Source organism: Scyliorhinus canicula, chromosome 3 (genome assembly GCF_902713615.1).
Source record: "Scyliorhinus canicula chromosome 3, sScyCan1.1, whole genome shotgun sequence".
NCBI lineage: Eukaryota > Metazoa > Chordata > Chondrichthyes > Carcharhiniformes > Scyliorhinidae > Scyliorhinus > Scyliorhinus canicula.
This window is the reverse complement of record NC_052148.1, coordinates 203,091,429-203,111,514: the sequence shown is the minus strand read 5'-3', so window position 1 is coordinate 203,111,514 and position 20,086 is coordinate 203,091,429. Positions and strand designations below refer to the sequence as shown.

Sequence of the window (20,086 nt, the reverse complement as noted above, 5' to 3'; positions counted from 1 at the left end):
CTGCAGCACAGGAAAACATGGCGGAGGTTGAGGAGCTGAGATTGACGGCCCAGTGGTCAACGGAGCAGCTGGTGAAATTCCTTCAGGAGAGCTTCGCCAAGCAATGACAGGAGTACCTGGACATGGTTAAGACGGGGATTGATTGGGTGCAGCAAAGGTTGGAAGCCCAGGAACTGGTGAGGCAGAAGGTGGAAAAGAAGGTGGCTGAGAACGAAGACCAGCTAACTGCGATGGCAGTGGAGATCGATCTGATGAGGGGAGGGACCATCATAAAGGGCTGCAGGAGAAGGTGGAGGATTTGGAAAACAGGTCGCGAGGCAGAATTTGAGGATCATTGCCCCCCTCCCCCCCTCCCCCCAAGGACATCAAGGGATCGTATGCAGGGGCATACGTGGCACGCATGTTTGAGAAGCTGCTTGGCGAAGGTGCATTTGCTCCACCCCTGGAGGTGGACAGGGCGTATAGAGTGCTTGCGAGGAAGCCGCGGATGAATGAGCTGACGAGAGCAATGGTGATGCGAATGCACCGGTTCCTGGATAAGGAACAGATCTTGAGGTGGGATAGGGAGACAAGAAGCTGCAAATGGGAAGACAGCGAGCTGCGCATTTACCAGGACTTGGGTGCGAAACTGACCAAAAGAAGAGGTTAAATCGGCCCTCTTCAAGAAGGGGGTGAAGTTTGGCACGCTATACCCAGCTCGTTTGTGGATCACTTAAGAGAGCCACGAACATTATTTTGGATCGCAGGATGAAGCAATGAACTTTGTCAAGGACAGGAAACTGGCAAGTGATTGAGGACATTGAACTTGGGGGCGAGTAATTCGGTGCCTGTGCTGTTAAATTTATTTTCTTTTTAAGCGGTGTATGTAGTGTTTTTATACCAATTTTTTCAGAAGTTGCTCAGTTCTGTGAGTGGGTTAACTTTGTTCTTGTGGGGCGCTGGTGGGTGGAATTTTCTTCTTTGTGTTGGTTGGGGATTGTGATGTTTTGCATTTGTATGTTTGAGCGGAGGGAGAGAGATCACAGGTGGGTAGGATGCTTGGTGCCATTGTCGGGGGCTACCAGGCTAGCTGGGCGGGTTAGCTCACGGAAGCGCAGTGGGGGGTGAGCAGATGACTAGTTTGATATGGGGGGTTGGGATTGTTCTTTTGTTAGTGGGGGGAGGGGGAAATTGTTCTGATCAAATGGAATGTGAGAGGGCTGAATGGGCCAGTCAAAAGGACACAGGTGTTCACACATTTGAGGAGGTTGAAAGCGGACGTGGCAATGTTACAAGAGACACACCTGAGGGTAGTGGCACACCTGAGGGTAGTGGACCAGACTAGACTGAGGAAGGGGTGGGCCAGGCGGGTATTCCACTCAGGGCTAGACTCTAAGACGAGGGGAGTTGTCATCCTGATCAATAAGTGGGTGTCATTTGAGGTAGGAAATATAGTGGCAGACTCAGGGGGTAGGTGTAGCATGGTGAGAGGGAAGCTGGAGGGGCTGCTGGTGGTATTAGTGAATATTTACACACCAAATTGGGATGACGCGGAGTGTGTAAGGCGGGTGTTAGGGAAGATCCCAGACCTGGACTTGAATAAGCTGATCATGACGGGGGGGGGGGGGTGGTTTCAATACGGTCATTGATCCAAGGTTGGACCGGTCGAGTTCAAGGACAGGGAGGGTGCCAACCGTGGCGAAAGAGATTTATGGAACAGATTTTGGGGGGGGGGGGGGGGGGGGGGGGGGGGGGAGTAGACCCCATGGAGGTTCAGATGCCCAAGAGTGAAGGAGTTTTCTTTTTTCTCCCACATGCACAAAGTGTACTCCCGGATTGATTTTTAAAATTTTAAACAGGGCTTTACTGGCAGAGGGTGGTGGATAGCGAGTGTTTGGCAATTGTGGTGGCGCATCACGCCCTACACTGGGTGGATCTATGGGTGAGCAAGGAGGGAGGTCAGCGCCCGCAGTGGAGATCGGATGTAGGGCTGTTAGCGGATGAGGGGGTGTGTGAGCAGGTGAGAGAGGCCATCCAGAATTATTTGGAGAGAAATAATACGGGGGAAGTTTCAGCCAACGGTTTGGGAAGCGCTGAAGGCAGTGATTAGGGGGGGGAGCTAATCGCAATACGGGCTCATTGGGAGAAGGTGGAGTGGGTAGAGATGGATAGGCTGGTGAGGGAAATACTCCAGGTGGTAGAAGGTATTTGTAGCACCGGAGGCGGGGTTGTTGAAGGAGCGGCAGAAGCTGCAGATGGAGTTTGGTCTGCTATCCACAGAAAGCGGTGGGACAGTTGAGAAAGGCGAGGGGGGTAATATACGAGTATGATGAGATGGCCTGTAGGATGTTAACACACCAGCTAAGGAAGAGGGAGGCAGCCAGGGAGATAGGACGAGTAATGGACAGAGGATGGAAACGCAGTCTTGGACCCAGCAGGGGCGAATGGGGTGTTTAAAGAGTTTTACAGTCGGCTGTATGAGTCGGAACCCCCAGCTGGGATGGAGGGGACGAGGCAGTTTTTGAAAGGGTTGGAATTTCCGAAGGTGGAGGAAGGGTTAGTGGAGGGTTTGGAAGCCCCATTCGGGATTATGGAAGTAGTAGAGGGGTTGGAGGCCATGTAGTCAGGCAAGGTCCCGGGACCGGACAGTTACCCAGTGGAATTTTACAAGAAGTTCTCTCGGATACTGGGCCCGCTGCTGGTGAGGGCATTTAATGAGACTAGGGAGTGAGGTGTCCTTCCCCCAACAATGTCGAAGGCTTCGATATCACTGATCCTGAAGCGGGAGAAAAACCCAGAGCAATGGGGTCATACAGGCCAATCTCCCTACTGAATGTTGATGCCAAATTGGCCTCAAGGATAGAGGACTGTGTTCCGGGGGGGGGGGGGGGGGGGGGGGGGGGGGGGGGTGATTATCCAGGTCTTAGGGGAATTTGGCCAGTTCTCGTGGTACAAATTGAATATGGGTAAAAGTTAGGTTTTTGTGATCCAGGCAAGGAGGCAGGAGAGGAGACTGGGGGAGCTGCCATTTAAAGTGGTGGGAGGGAGCTTCCATTATTTGGGAATTCAGGGCATTGGTAAAGGCTCCTCTGCCGTTCTCGCCAGCCCGGTACTCCACCAGCCTGGTTGTGGTGGCGCCCGAAGAGTCTGGGGGCAATGGTGGAAGCACATGGGAGTGTCAGGAGCGTAGGTGTGGACGCCAATTTGTGGTAATCACCGATTTGTCCTGGGGAGGCTGGATGAGGGGTTTCAGAGGTGACAGAGAGCAGGGATTGAGAGGCTGGGGGATCTATTTATTGATGGGAGCTTTCTATGTTTAGTGGATTTAGAGGAGGAGTTTGAATTGCCGGGAGGGAATGGGTTTCGATATCTGCAGATATGGGATTTTGTGCGAAGGCAGGTTGCAACCTTTCCGCTTCTACCACCACAGGGGATACAGGGCAGGGTAGTTTCTAAAATGGGGGGGGGGGGTTCTGTTATCTATAAAGAACTCATGAGAGGTGAGTTAAAGCGTAAATGGGAGGATGAGCTGGGAGGGGAGGTCGAGGCGGGTCTGTGGGAGGATGAGCAGAGTCAACACGTCCTCATCATGTGCCAGGCTCAGCCTGATTGAACCACCCTGAATTGTGGTTCATCAGGCACACATGACAGTGGCACGTTTGAGCAAGTTTTTTGGGATTGAGAGCAAGTGTGTGAGGTGTGTGGGATGATCAGCAAACCATGTCTATATGTTTTGGCCATGTCCGAAGCTTAGGGGATACGGGCAGGGATTTGCAGATGTCATGTCCACGGTACTAAAAACAAGGGTGGCGCCGAGTTCAGAGGTGACGATTTTCGGAGTGTCGAAGATCCGGGAGTCCAGGGGGCGAGAGGCTGAGTTAGATTATTTTGTGTTTAGAGTAGGCAAAAACAATGGGAGATGGGGGGGGGGGGGAATGTGTTACGCACTGAACCATGTGTACATTTATATTTGTATTGTTTCTTGTTATAAAATCATAAATGCCTTAATAACATTTTTTTTTTTTTTTAAGTGCACAATCTCACACTTTTCCACGTTGCATTCCATCTGCTGCCTCTTTGCCAACTCTCCTAGCCTTTGCAAGTCTTTCTGCAGCCTCCCCACTTCCTCAACACAACCTGTCCCTCTATCATCTGCAAACGTGGCAACAATGCCCTCGATTTCCCCTTCCAAGTCATTAATGTATGTCTTGAATAGTTGTGGTTCCAACACTGACCCCTGCAGAACACCACTAGTCACCACCTGCCATCTTGAAAGACCCCTTTATCCCCATTCTTTGCTTCCTGCCAATCCTCTATCCATGCAAGTACTTTGCCTCCAACACCATAGGCTCTCATCTTATTTAGCAGCTTCCTGTGCGGAACCTTGTTAAAGGCCTTCTGGAAATCCATATGGACCACGTCCACTCGCGCTCTCTTGTCTAACTTTCTCATTAACTCCTCAAAGAATTCTAATAGATTTGTCAAGCATGACCTCCCCAGGGCGAAGCGGTGCTGACTCAGCCCTTTTTAGCCATGCATTTCCAGTACTCTGCAATCTCATCCTTAATAATGGACTCGAAAATCTTACCAACGACCAAAGTCAGACTAACTGGCCAAAAATTTCCCATCTTCTTCTTCCTCCCTTCTTAAGCAGGGGAGCTACATTAGCCATTTTCCAGTCCTCTTGGACTGTTCCAGACTCCACTGATTCCTGAAAGATCATCACCAATGCCTCCACAATCTCCTCAGCTATATCCTTCAGAACCTTGGGGTGTAGTGCATTCGGTCCAGGTGATTTATCCACCTTCAGACCTTTCAGCTTCCCCAGCACCTTCTCCTTAGTGACAGCCAGTGCACTTACCTCTGCCCCCTAACTCACTTGAAGTTCTGGTATGTCACTGCCAGTCTTCCACCGTGAGGCCTGATGCAAAGTATCTATTCAGTTCCTCTGCCATTTCTTTGTTCCTCATTATTACTTCTCCAGCCTCATTTTCTAGTGGCTCAATGTCTATTCTTGCCTCACTCTTACCATTTATATATTGAAAAGAACTCTTGTTTTATATTACTAGCTAGCTTACACTCATATTCCATCTTCCCTCCCTTAATTACTTTTTTAGTTGTTCTCTGCTTGCTTCCAAAGGCTTCCCAATAATCCTTGCCACCTTGTACGTTTTTTCTTTTGCGTTTATGCTGTCCTTGACTTCCCTTGTCAGCCATGGTTGCCTTGTCCTCCCCTTAGCATGTTTCCTCCTCTTTGGGATGAATTTCTGTTGTGCCTCCCGAATAACCCAGAAAAACTCCTGCCATTGCTGTTCCACTGACTTCCCTGCTAGGCTCCTTTTACAATCAACTCTGGCCAGCTTCTCCCTCATGTCTTTGTACAGTAAGAAGTCTTACAACACCAGGTTAAAGTCCAACATTTTTGTTTCAAACACTAGCTTTCGGAGCACTGCTCCTTCCTCAGGTGAATGAAGGAGCAGTGCTCCAAAAGCTCGTGTTTGAAACAAACATGTTGGACTTTAACCTGGTGTTTTAAGACTTCTTACTGTGCTCACCCCAGTCCAATGCCGGCATCTCCACATCATGCCTTTGTAGTTACCTTTACTCAATTGTAATACCGTTACATCTCGTTCCAGCTTCTCCCTCATGTCTTTGTACAGTAAGAAGTCTTACAACACCAGGTTAAAGTCCAACATTTTTGTTTCAAACACTAGCTTTCGGAGCACTGCTCCTTCCTCAGGTGAATGAAGGAGCAGTGCTCCAAAAGCTCGTGTTTGAAACAAACATGTTGGACTTTAACCTGGTGTTTTAAGACTTCTTACTGTGCTCACCCCAGTCCAATGCCGGCATCTCCACATCATGCCTTTGTAGTTACCTTTACTCAATTGTAATACCGTTACATCTCGTTCCAGCTTCTCCCTCTCAAAACTGCAGGGTCAATTCTATCATATTGTGGTCACTGACCCCTAAGGGTTCCTTCACATTATGTTCCCTAATCAAGTCTACCTCATTACACATCACCTAATCGAGAATTGTCTGTTCCCTAGTGGGCTCTACCACAAACTGCTCTAAAATACCGTCTCATAGACATTCCACAAGTTCCTTTTCTTGGAGTCCGCTATCAACCCGAATGTTCCAGTTCTCCTGCATATTGAAGTCCCCCCGAGTATTGTAACATTGTCTTTCTTATATGCCTTTACTATCTCCTGATTTATTTTCTCCCCACATCCAGACTACTTCTAGGCAGCCTGTACATAACTCCCATCAGGGTCTTTATTCCTTTGCGATTCCTCAACTCTACCCAAACAGATTCTACGCCTTCCAACTCTATCACTTCTTGCTAACAATTTCATTTCATTTCTTACTAACAATGCAACCCCGCCCCCTTTGCCCATCTGCTTGTCCTTTCGATAGGACACATATCCTCAGCTTCTTAGATTCCAGCCCTGATCCCCTTGCAGCCATGTCTCGGTAATGCCCACAAAACCATACCCGCCAATTTCAATGTGTTACACAAACTCATTTACCTGGGGTGCAATCTACCACCCTTGTCACTCCGGAGGCTGGTAAATCTCACGCGAGGCCTCTCACAAGATTTATGATGCTCATTGCGCCTCGCGAGATCTCATAAAGCGGTACGATCAGAATCTCGCCCTCACTGGGCGTGATCTACATTTGCATATTCACGTGAGTAGTTAGTCTCACTTGAATATGTCCACGCCGGAGGTATTTATCCAAGGCACAGAATCAAACAGACTCGCCTCGGAGACCTCCCCGTGGTGCCGTTTAGTACTCTTTCCACAGGGAAGCACGGTGGTGCAGTGGTTAGCACTGCAGTGTCACGGCACCGAGGTCCTAGGTTCGATCCTGGCTCTGGGTCACTGTCCGTGTGGAGTTTGCACATTCTCCCCATGTTTGAGTGAGTTTCGCTGCCACAACACAATGATGTGCAAGGTAGGTGGATTGGACACCCTAAATTGCCCCTAGATTGGAAAAAATTAATTAGGTACTCTAAATTTATATATTTTTTAAAAATAAGTTCTGCTTTCCACACTCCCTCCACCCCGCACCCCCCCCCCCCCCCCCCCCCCCCCCAACCCCAAATCATTAACCTGCACTCCTACATTCTCCTTTATCTTTGATTTTCTAAATTCCGATACAACAGAACCCTCAATATTTAATTTAAAGCCCTATCTACAGCCCTAGTTATCAAATTCACCAGGACTCTGGTCCCAGCATGATTCACATGAAAACTGTCCCATCAGGAAAGCTCCCTCTTTCACCAGTTTTGGGGCCAATGTCCCATGAATTCAAACCCATTTCTCTCACATCAACTTTGAGCCATGCATTTACCTCTTTAATCTTATTGATCTATGCCAATTAGCTCATGGCTCAGGTATTAATCCAGAGACTATTACAATTTTGGATCTGCATTTTAATTTAACCCCTAGTTGCTCAAATATTCTCTGTCGTTATCCTATCTATGTCGTTGGTACCTACGTGGACCACGACAACTGGATTTTACCCTCCCACTCCAAGGTCCTCTGCAGCCCAGATGAGATATGAAGTGGACTTTGATGTGTATGCCTACATATCCCTGGAGGTCACAGGACAGGTCAAGAAGCTGGTTGAGAAGGCATTCACGATACTTTCTTTTATTAGACCAGGCATAGAGATATGAACAGGGAGGGTATGCTAAAACTACACAAAACACTAGCTTGCCAATAGCTGCATTGTTTCATGCAGTTCTGGTTGCCGAGGTACAGAAAGGATGGGATTGCACTGGAGAGTCTAAAGAGCAGATTTATGAGGATACTGCCAAGAATGAAGAATTTTAACTATGAAAAGAGATTGTATGGACAAGAAATATTCAGCTGGTCTGGTAGCTTCTGTGGTGAAAGAGACACGGTTAACATTTCTGATGACCTTTCATCAGAAGCTGAACCTAAAAATAAAAGCAGGGAATGTGTTTGGCACCCAGTGCAGAACCCATTCCATTTTCACTGAATTTATATGAACGGAATAAAATCAGGCAAGATCTGTAACAGGCAGATAATCTATTTCATCAGGCTACCTAATCAAGCAAATCAAGTTTGAAGTCTCCCAAAACTACAGCCCGCCTGCCATAAAAGGCCTGTTGCATTATGTACATAATTACATTTTGTCATGCTTTAATTTTTGGAAAGATAATCTGAAACAATCTCTAGAGTCATTACAAAACTCAGATTAAATAGCAGTATAATGGTTTTCAATCCATGCTGGACAGACAAGAATGTGTCATTAAACCAGACTTGCATTTATACAGTACATTTCACATCCATGCGATGTCCCAAAGCACTTCAAGTGCAATCCACTCCTGTATTGTAGGCAAACACAGAATCCAATTTGTGCATAAAGACCCCAAAACAGCAATGAGATAAATAATCAGAAAATCTCTTTTAGCTGCTGCTTTTGGGATAAATGTCAGAGAGAACATTCCATAGCGCCGTTTGATATCTTTACATCCCTCTGAGCAGGTTGCATTTAATGTAACATTTAATCCAAAACTCCAAGAGTGCAGAAATCCCTTAGTATTACACTGTGGAAAAATAAGCCCCAACAGACTCCTATTCAGACCCAAGAGTTTGAAATGGATTACCAATATTTCATGCAAGATAAATCAATGTATTTATACAATCAACATGACTACTTTTTGGGGCAGCACTGTGGCACATTGGTTAGCACTACTGCCTCACAGCACCAAGGACCCGGGTTCAATTCCGGCCCGGGGTCACTGTCCGTGTGGAATTTGCACATTGACAGTTTCTGCATGGGTCTTACTGCCACAACTCAAAAACATGTGCAGGATGGGTGGATTGGCCACACTAAATTGCCTCTTAATTGGAAAAAAAACAAATTGGGTGCTCTTAAATGTATTTATTTTTAAATTTTTAAAAAAATTTTTAAACATTACTGCTTCGCAATCTGAATTTGATGGATAATGCATTTGGTTTTACTGGGTGCCTTCAGTATGAACATTTTGATCAGCCACAGAAATTTTCACCAATGTTGCTGGTTTGAAAAATAATAGCACACATGGAATAGAATTTTGTAAAATTGTTCACTTAATGCAGTCCGTACAGATGACAATGCAAACAAAATGAATCCCATTTCAGAGCCTTTGGAACAGCTTGTTATTGGTCTGTCCATCTCAGGAGAAGATGGACTGCGTCGAGGGAGTATATGGATTCAGCATCATCAGTTGTGGCTGCGAAGGCTAATTCATGAATCCCTGTCCTTCCCGCAGCTGGCGCAGATGAATAGTGTTGACCCAAGGTTCCGGCGGACTCTTTTTTGGCCTACTGGTCGTTTATTTTGTCCTCTGTTTTTTCCATGTCCTTCCTGACTGCTCATCTCCAGGCCTTACAGTCAGCATTGAGGACTTCCCATGCATCAGCACCGATTCTGGATTTGAAGACTCAGCTGCAGATTTCCGTGTGTCACAGACATGGGCGACCTGTTGGTCTCATGCGGATAGCAAACTCGCCATGCTGCATTGTCATGATAGTGTCCTTTTAAGAAATTATTTTGTCTTATCACATGGCTTCAGTGATGGCATTGTGGGGGGAGAGCTGGGCTGTGGATCTGAGATTTACTTTCGCTTTGAGTTTGACCTAGTTTTGTATTGCGCAGGTTGGAAAGAAGTGTCTCTCTATCTTCAGAAGTGTCTCTCTATCTTCAGTTTAAAAGCTGTTTCCAAATTACTTGATAACTTAAAAGTGATAGCTGTTTTCTGGAAGGAATTTAAACCTGCTGTTTTGGAAAGAAAACAGGTGTATCCATACCAAGTCTTAAAGATAGTAAGAGTGTCGTGTGTTGGACCACACCTTTGAGAAGGGGTTTCTAGCTTTGGGGATCTTGTTATTAAATTGGAACAGTTAAAGTGGGAAATTTATTATGGATGATAGAGATTACTGTAGCTGTGTGGGGTATTTATGTTTGTAGTTGATAAAAATGCTTACTGTGTGTGTTTATAAAAATGTTATCTAAATTCATAGAATAAAGCTTGTTTTTGATTAAAAGTGCTTAAGGCCTCTGTTGAATAACACTTGAAAGGTAGGCCCTTGAGCTCATCATAACCAAAATCGATAAACAGTTGTAGGTCAGGTGAACTCCATGATATACTTTGGAGTTTTCTAAACCCTGGCACATAACAGCATGACTTTGGGGCTATGACTGTTACTGTCAGCTCACATGACCCAGCCAATGGAGTCATCACTGACTCTCAAGGACAAACATGCTTGAGGTCCCTTCTAGCTGGTTTACTTCCAAATTCAGCACTCTGTCTTCCTAGGAGATGCACAATATAGATCGGAGGCATTGAAGTAGACAGCAGTTCATCTGCTTTCCTTAGCTTGCTGGTCCATGCCTCACTACTATAAAGGAGGGTGACAGAACATATGCCAGGTACACATGGAGCTTTGAATTTTCATTTATTTTGTATTTAGTCCATATTTGGCTTCTCAACTTTGACATGATAGCTGCGGCCTTGGTAATCTTGGTACTGATCTCAGCATCAAAGGGCAGGTTACTGGTAACTATTGATCTAAGGTATGTCAAACTAGCAGCGACCTCCAAAGTGAGGTTTGTCAATGTTGATGGAAGATGGAGTCTCATGTCCTGGCCCAGAAACTTTGCTTTTCCTGATGCTGATTGTCACAGTTCAAACTCCTTGCAGGCCTGGAAAACCGATCAACAAGATGTTGCAAGTGAACTTCAGTATGGGATGCCCATGTGGCATCATCAGCAAATAGCAACTCATGGATTAGGACATTACATACTTTGGCATGCAGTCTTGCCAAGTTGAACAGCTTGCCATGAGCTCTGGCATGCAGGGAGAAATCTTCATTTGAGTCATCGAAAAAATATTGAATTGGCACCGGGACATAGTGTCCTGCTTTACCTCGCTGATCGCAAAGGCCTCCAATGATTGTCCATTGTAACTGACAAAACTGTGAATGTTCTCATGGACAAAAGAAATTATACCCAGGAATCTAGGCAGTCGCCTATTTTCTCCAGCAGTTTAAAAAGTATAAAAAGAGACAAGGCCTTGGTGAAGTCTAGGCCTTGGTAAGGGCTATGAAAAGAATGTAGAGAGGTTTGTGCTGCCCATGGCACTTCTATAACTGAAGTGAGAAAATCTCATCAACTGTTGATCTGCCAGCTCTGACGCGATACGGAGGCTCAGGGTAGATGTTGGATGCCCGAGTCTGCAATCTGGTCACGGCAAACCAAAAAAAATCTTCCCCACAATAATTAACAAGGAGAAGCCTTGGTAATTATTGTAGTCGCTGCAATTCCCCCTTGTTTTTATACAAGGTGACTATTTTTGCATCCTATATGCCTTGAGGCACAAATCTTTCCTTGCAGCAGAGACACGCGTTCATAGAGATATTGTAGCAGTGACAGTTTCCCACTTTTAATGATTTCAGATGGAATGCCATAGATTCCCACGGCTTTACTACTGGCAAAACAGTCAATGGACAAGTTGGGCTCTACTCCGGTGGGCTTGCTGTCCAGTTCCTCAATGACAGGAAAGTCTGGAATGGCGCTGAGTTTCTTCAATGACAACGGCTTCTGTTGCATAAGGTTTGAGATGGTGCTCCATCTACCTTTTCATCTGCTTGCAAAGTTCAGTAATGATCATCCCTCTCTTGTCTTCAAGGGGGCAATTTGGTTGCTGCTGGGCCTGTTGCTTTCTTCATATCTTCAAAGAGCCCTCTAGCATCACCGGTTTCAGCAGCAGATAGTTGGCTGTTGCAGAATTTCGACAAGTATTGATTGTTGCAATGCGGAGTAGTCTGCTGAGACATGATTCTGGTAGCTATGACAGCATCTGGATGTTGTTTACTGGGGACTTGCTGGCAGCTCATGAGGGCTCTCCACTTGGCTGCAGTAACAGGCCTCATTTCAGTCCAACCCCTCAAACCAGTCAGCATTCCTCTGATCTCTTTACTTTATACTGAGTGTAGAGTTATGGATAATGTGGCACAGATGACCCCACTGCACTCTGGTATTGCCTGAAAGAGATGCTGAGGAACTCCTGTCATTTCTGGGTCAGTGGTACAGCAAATGTTGATCTGAGGATGACCATTGTTTTTGAAGTGGCATAGTTTCCTTGGCTGAAGCCTGACCTTGCTACGCATTAGAGAGAGGTCAGTCTTGCAGTCGACACTGTGATAGCTAAAATTGATGTGGACACTGTTTGGGGGAAGGGGGTACATCTGGTGAGATTCAGCTGGTGCCATGATCTTAGATGTCTTAAGGACACTTTGTGGCTTAGTTTGGAAGTAGCTGTTCATCACACAGAGTCAATGGTGGTAGCATAGCTCCAGAAAACTCTGTCCATTTTCGTTCATCTTGCCTATTCTCCGGTGCCCTATGCACATCGGCCAAGCTGTGTAGTCGGTTCCCACCCTTGTGCTGAAATCCCCTCGAAGGCACAATCCCTCAGTGTTGGGAACTCTGGTCGAAATTGGTGCATGGGATTAAGCAGGCGATTATAGACAATGTTGCCAAGAAAATCCGCGGTAGCTTTGTGTGGTTCAGGTGAAGACCAGCCCAACGGTACAGTTCTCCCGTTCCCCAGTATTGGTGTCAATGCTCCATGAATAAAAATCCACCCATCCCACACAAATCTTAAAGTCACACATTCAACTCTGATCTTATTTACCCTGTGCCAATTTGCTCATGGCTCAGATTGGAGCTCTCTGTCTTTTAAATTTAACTCCAGCTGCTCACAATTCTGAAGCAAAACTTCTTTCTTACTCTTATCTATGCCATTTGTGCCCACATGGAACATGATTAAGGATATCTCACTCATTCACAGAGGTCTACGGGTTTGTGGCCAGCGGTAAAGGGCTGCCGGTATTTTTAAGTCTAAATCAGCTTAATTTTGAGAGATACCGATGAGAGAAATCCACCATAGAGCTGATTAAGAAAAAGCAAGTGTACTGTTGATACAATTGTAGGACGCTCCTTAGATTATATAACCAATAAAAAACAAGAGGCACTTATCAGTTATATAATCTAAGGAGCGTCCTTCAATTGTATCAACAGTACACTGCTCATCAGTGCCTATTATGTCAATAAACAAACTATTGAGCAGCACAGTGGCGCAATGGTTAGCACTGCTGCCTCATGGTGCCAAGGACCTGAGTTTCATCCCAGCCCCGGGTCACTGTCTGTGTGTCGTTTGCACATTCTCCCAGTGTCTGCATGGGTCTCGACCCCACAACCCAAGATGTGCAGGGTAGGTGGATTGGCCACACTAAATTGCCCCTTAATAGGGAAAAAAAGAATTGGATACTCTAAATTATTTTTTTTAAATAAACAAACTATTCCTCCTAAACCTGCACCTCATCTCTGGAGAATGATTAGAATCTACCTTTCATAAACAGAAAATAATTCATGCGGTAGCACCAATTATATTTCAGTGCCGGAGTATGCTGTAAAATTTCTCATTCAATAGCAAAATACAGCAAATGCTGGCATTCTGCAGTAAGGACAGAAAATGCTGGAGAGACTCAGGAGATGTCGCACCATCAGACTGTGTTACTCTCTTCACAGAAACTGCAGATCTGCTGGGTAATTTCAGCATTTTCTGTTTTTATTTCTATGTTCAGAAATGCTATTGTTTAACTAGATACTAGGCAGAAAAGGAACACTCCAGATCAGAGTGGCACACGGTCCACTGATTGAAAGCACTGATGATTTTGAAACAGTGAATATCAAAACTTGAACAAGATCATTTGTGGGCCAAGTACTTGCTTATGTTAATAATGTGCTATAACAGAGAAATTCAAAGTCAAACAAGGCACACAAATAATTCAATGAATTAAGTCATTTTTTAAAATTGAAGCTTGCTGGTGCGGCATGTAGCAGGATGGTCACACATGAGGTGGCTCCATCAGAGATCGCTGTTTGAGTTATTTTCGCCCGACTGGCGATGGAAATTTGGACTGAAATTTGTTGAGATCGATGGATCGAGTGTCCCACAGTAAAGGGATGCGTGATCGATACAGAACTAGGCAACAGAACAAGAAAGGAACAGCTTCAAAAGAGAAAGCTTTGAGTGCATTGGTGGAGAAGAAAATAGTGGAGGTGATTGCAGTGTCAGGGGCCACCTCACTAACCGCTGAAATCTTAGCTGTGGAACTGATCACGAGAAGGCGATCGAGGCAGGGATTGGGGGGGGGGGGGGGTTGGTGTTTTGGAATTTTGGGGTTATGAATGGGTCTCTGTGTAGTGGGCCATCCCTCTAGTGAGAGTTGTCAATGGTCTGAATGGGGTTATCTGCAGCTCATAAGGTGAGAGGTCTATTAGGTATGAGCTTAGGGGTTATGGTTATTGGGTGGTTGGGGTCTGATGGGAGGGGAGTATATGGGGACTTGGTTGGTCTTGGGTGTTTGCACACCTTAGGACATTGACAGCTGATGTAGTGCTGTTGCAGGAGACCTATTTGCGAGTTACAGATCAAATAAGGTTGGGTGGGGCAGGTGTTTCATTTGGGGTTAGATAGTAGGCCCTAGGGGGCAGCAGACCTGGTTAATAAGGTAGCTTTTTCCACAGTGATGATTTTGTTTGAAGGATCCGAACGGGAGGTATGTGGTGGTCTGTGGGTTGTTAATGGGCACACCAATAGTGATGGTCAATGTACATGTCCCAAATTGTGACAACATAGCTTTTATTAATAAGTTTTTGTCTTTGACCCCAGGTTTGGATGCACACCAGCTAATCGGGAGAGGGGACTTTAACTGAGTATTGGATCCCCGACTGGATAAGTCGAGCCCTAACGCATTGAAGCCTTCTGGGATGGCAAAGGTACTGCTGGCCTTTATGGAGCAGATGGGGGAAGCAGGCCCTTGGAAATTTCTACACCCACGGGAGAAGGATTTTCCTTTCTTCTCTCAAGTTCCCCAGATGTATGCCAGGATAGATTTATTAGTAGCACGTTGGTCCCTGTTGCCGGGAGTGGTGGGGGCGGGATACCTAGCAATTGTGATTTCTGACCACACTCCGCATTATGTGGACGTGGTGGCTGGGTTGGGACCCGTTCAGCACCCCTCGTGAGGTTTGATATATCGCTGCTGACAGATAAGGGCTTCTCCTCCGCCATTGAGGAGTACCTGAGATTTAATAAGAGTGAGGAGATTTCACCTTCAACATTTTGGAAGGTGTTGAAGGTGTTTATTAGATGGGAAGATCATTTCTTTTAAGGCGCACAAGGAGAAGAGTGAAAGGGTGGAGGGGTAGTAGTTGGTGGATGCCATCTTGGAGGGGCCATGATGTGGAGATGCCGGCGTTGGACTGGGGTGAGCACAGTAAGAAGTCTTACAACACCAGGTTAAAGTCCAACAGGTTTGTTTCAAACACGAGCTTTCGGAGCACGGCTCCTTCTTCAGGTGAAGAAGGAGCCGTGCTCCGAAAGCTCGTGTTTGAAACAAACCTGTTGGACTTTAACCTGGTGTTGTAAGACTTCTTACTGTGCTCATCTTGGAGGGGGACTGCCAATATTCAGTCACTCATACACCGGAGTTACTAGCTAGTAGGAAGAAGCTACAGTTTGGGCTGCTGTCAACGGATAGGGTGGTGCGCGTGCTGCAACGTTCAAGGTGGCTTTTCATGATCATGGGGAAGAGATTAGTCACTTGTAGGCGCATCAGCTGAGATGACAAGGGGTCTCTTAGGAAATTGTGCAGGTTAGGAACGTGTGGGCTAGTGAGGTCTCTGCCCCGGTCAAGATTAAAGAGGATTAAAGAGCACCCAAAGGATGGAGTCTCAATGTTAAGAGTTTTTGGACGGTTTGGCTATTCCAGTGGTGGAACAGGGGAAAAGGGAGGTCCCTCTGACTTTGGGAGAGGTTATGGAGCGTATGGTAGTGGGGAAGGTACCAGGGCCGGACTGGTTCCGGATTGACTTTTACAATAAGTCTGCCGGGTTGCTGGCCCCAGTGCTGCTCGAGATGTTGAAGGATTCTATGGCCCGGGGACGTTGCTGACCACATTGGCGCAGACACCCGGGTCACTGTCCGTGTGGAGTTTGCGCATTCTTCCCGTGTCTGCGTGGGTCTCAACCTCACATCCCAAAGAAGTGCAGGGTTGGTGGATTGGCCACGCTAAATTGCCCCTTAATTGGAAAAAAATAATTGGGTACTCTAAATTAATGTAAATAATAAAGAATTCCTACAGTGCAGGCGGCCATTCGGTCCATCTAGTCTGCACTGACCCAGGGGCAGCACGATAGCGCAGTTGTTAGTACTGGGGCGGATGGGGGGGGGGGGTTTTACTATCAGGTGTGAAACTTTGTACGCATGCAATCGCTTCCTTCCTTTTGGCCCCTTCGCCCTCTTTGATGGACAGAGTTCTCTCAGTGGCTGATGTAGGTGAGGATGTCGGAGATTTATGCTCGGTGGTGTCAATGGAGCAGGTCCTGTTGGACGAAATTAAAAGGAAATGGGAGAAGCAGTTGAATATGGAGTTTTGGGGGTGGGGGGTGCAGCAAGGCTCTATATAGAGTCAAATCTATCTCCTTGCGTGAAAGGATCAGCCTGATTCAATTTAAAGTGGTGCATAAGCACCTTTGACTAGGGCACGAACTGAGTGGGGCTTTCGCTGATGTAAAAGATAGATGTAAGCAGTGCTCTAGTTGTCCGACATATCATACACACGTTTTCTGATCCTGTACTAAGCTTGTGAGCTTTGGATCTCCTTCTTCAGCATCATGCCTGCACTGTAGGAATGTTATGATTTTATGTCGGGAATTCTTGGGATTGATTTAGAACTGTGCTCTTTTGATGGCTATTTTTGGTATCTCAGATTTACCAGAGTTGCAGATGGGACGAAAGCGAATGTTTTTGCCTTCGCCTCCTTAATAGCCCCAAGGAGAGCTCTATTTGGTTGGAAGTCTTCGGCCCTGCCCAGCGGCATGGTATGGTTAAATGGCTGGATGGAGTTTTTATACTTGGAGAAAATCATGTATGTAAAGAGAGGACTGGCTGAAAGATTCTCCCTGAGATGGCAGTTGTTTATTTCTACTTGAGGGAGTTGGTCACCGTAAAATAAAATTATACACAAGCTGAATGACTGAAGTGGAATAGTTAGTGCATTCTAGGTCTGGATCTAGTGATTTTGAATGTTTTACCACTAAACTCAATTTAATTTCAAATAAAAAATTGATTGTTCATAACCTAATTCAAAATAGGAAATATGCCTCAAAAAAAATGTATGGAATAGACGTGTGCCATGACATGACAGGTTGGGCTGTCTAGGCTGATCTAGGCTGACACTCAGCAGTGCGAATGGGGTTTTGCAGTGTCAGAGCCTTTTGGATGAGAGGTTAAATTGAAGCCCCTTTTCATCCCTCAGGTGGATTAAAAATATTCCAGGCAGGGCAGCACGGTGGCACAGTGGTGGCACTGCAGTCTCACGGCGCCGAGGTCCCAGGTTCGATCCCGGCTTTGGGTCACTGTCCGTGTGGAGTTTGCACATTCTCCCCGTGTCTGCGTGGGTTTCACCCCCACAACCCAAAAGATGTGCAAGGTAGGTGGATTGAACACGCTAAATTGCCCATAATTGGAAAAAATTAATTGGGTACTCCAAAAAAAAATTTTATATTCCAGGCTACTATTTCAAAGATTTCATTTTAAATTTGGAATTTAGCCACGCAATATATAGATAAAAATGAATCATGATTACAATGTTCATCATAGAGCTCACAACCGGCAGAATTCATCTAAAACCACTCCTTTTATATTATGAGCGTAATCTAACCAAATTGGATCAGAGCACGATTGACCAAGTGTTTCTCCGGTGCATGCAGTGCCGAGAAACACCAAGCTATCTATCGGGATTCTTGCAATTGGGGGCCTCAGTGGGGCACGTCCTGTCAAGGCCACACTTAGTCCCGTTTCCGCAAAGGAGGAGCTCCGCTCGCCGGAACTCCTCAATGCAGGAAGAGATTATGTTGCCATTTTTAAATGGTGTCCCGATCTCAGCACCCCTGGACCTGATCCACGGCACAGGTGAAATGCCAGCCTGGCAGATTGGCCTGCCATCCTGGCAGTGCTCCTATCAGCTGGCAGTGTCAGGGTGCCTGGGTGGCACCAGCAGTGCCAGGGTGATACCCTGTCCAAAGGGCAACCACCTGGGGATCTCCGATCCATTCCATCGGATCCCCATATGTGCGGACCAGCACTGAACGACATTTGCTCGAGGGCTCTGAGGCGAAAGGATTAAATCAGGGGAGCGCATATTGGAGAGAGACTAGCTATCTCACTGTAATATGCGTTAGATCTTGCGAGGTGTGGTGACCCGGTTGGACCCTGGAAGAGAGATCTCCTGGCATCCACCAGCCGCCATGTGCCGCCTTTCGGACGCAATGCGGCCGGCAGAATGCGTTTCTTACTCGAGCCATATTTCACTTCACCCAAAGACATGGATGGCAAACAGCATCACCTTATCTCAGCATTGGAGGTATTGTGACCATTAATAAAAGCACTTACTGTAAACCAAAATCCAGCAGCAGGGGTTTAAAATGCAAGATCCTTGCATGAGGCCCATCTGTTGAGCTGAAAGAGAAGATAGTAAAAATAAGCAAAGCTGTAGGCAATGTTTATTGTAAATGCTTTACTAGAAAATGCCTTAGCTGCCCAATATATAAAACAACATTTAGTCAATGTAATCAAAAGGCAATGCTGTGTCAGAATAATCAATTGCCTGCTCAATGCAAGAGGACCACAATACTCCACTAATACAAGTGCCCTTGTAATACACTAAATATGCAGGAAGTTTCAACATGATAATATATCATACTACTAAAATTGGAGAGATTAGCATTTTCCTTCACAGCTCCCCTTAGAGAAAACTGGCAAAATAAAATAAGAAAATATTGGCCAGTTTATTCAAGACTTTGGAGGCAAAACTGCTTTATGATTCAACTTTCAGAATTGGTGAGGCAATCACCTCCATAAAACTGTGCCTGATTTAAAAATTCATGCCAATCATGTTGCATCAGTTATCTCCACGTTGGTTCCAATTATATTTTATTATGAGAATGAATTGGACAGGGTATAGCACTAAATAATAATTTCAAGTACCAAGTGTGCATTGCTGCTGTGTTTCAAAGTGGTCTCAATACTTTACATGATTTACCTACACCCAGGGTGCAATTCACCAGATAAATGTTAAAGTCCGCTTTTGGGCGTGTGTGGCGGGGTGTTTCTTGGCGGCTGCAGTGTTGAGATTCACCCTGCTATTCTCTGGCACTTTGTCGGTTCATTTGACTCTCGGAGTTTCTCCCTGCTGAGGACACACTTTAGTCAATTTCTTGCTGGCGGGTTTAATGGATCCTTGCAGATCGAGGAGCCATTTTGACCGGCAGCCCTTATCTCTAGACTCCCCCTTTCAGCATTCCGCCTCCCCTTTGCTCCCCCAATCTTGCAGAAACTCCAAGGATCCCCCTCAACCTGCCTCAAATGGGCAAGCCCCCCCCCCCCCCAACCCCCTGAACGTGACAGTGCCAGGATACCACCCAGGGGTTTCTAATGGCCTACGAGGCCCCCAGAGATGCCATTACGTGTGGTCCACATTTGTAGAAATCAGTGCTAAGCAGTGCCCTGGCAAAGTCTCGCAGGCGCAGTCATTGACTCCTGGGCAGGGGTGAATGTGATGTCCAGATATTGAAATTAGCCTAATGGGTCATTTAAATATGCAGATCTGCATATCGCCAGTTAGGAACTTGTTGGGTGCAGCAAGTTGGTGACTCACGATTGGCCTGGAGTTAGATTTGGGGCTCTCGTGCGATTCATCCCTTACGCCCAGTCCGTGCTGGGCGCAACATGGTCGCTGAATCGCGCCCCTAGTCTATGCCAATGATCAGTATTCAATTAACTGAATTAAACTTTTCAGTGTACAGAGGGACGGCATTGACATAGAACATAGAACAGTACAGCACAGAACAGGCCCTTCGGCCCTCGATGTTGTGCCGAGCAATGATCACCCTACTCAAACCCACGTATCCACCCTATACCCGTAACCCAACAACTCCCCCCCCCCCCCCCCTTAACCTT

The 20,086-nt window shown here is 46.2% G+C and overlaps 1 protein-coding gene across 2 annotated transcripts in view; it reads right to left on the bottom strand.

The window, feature by feature from the left end:
• Nucleotides 1-20,086, bottom strand: part of tmem131l (transmembrane 131 like) — a 209,914-nt gene that overhangs the window by 122,902 nt on the left and 66,926 nt on the right. For both annotated transcript variants that reach the window (XM_038792026.1, XM_038792027.1), the window contains exon 4: nucleotides 18,521-18,586. In XM_038792026.1, the coding sequence (XP_038647954.1) occupies nucleotides 18,521-18,586 (66 nt within the window). The remainder of the gene's footprint in view (nucleotides 1-18,520; nucleotides 18,587-20,086) is intronic.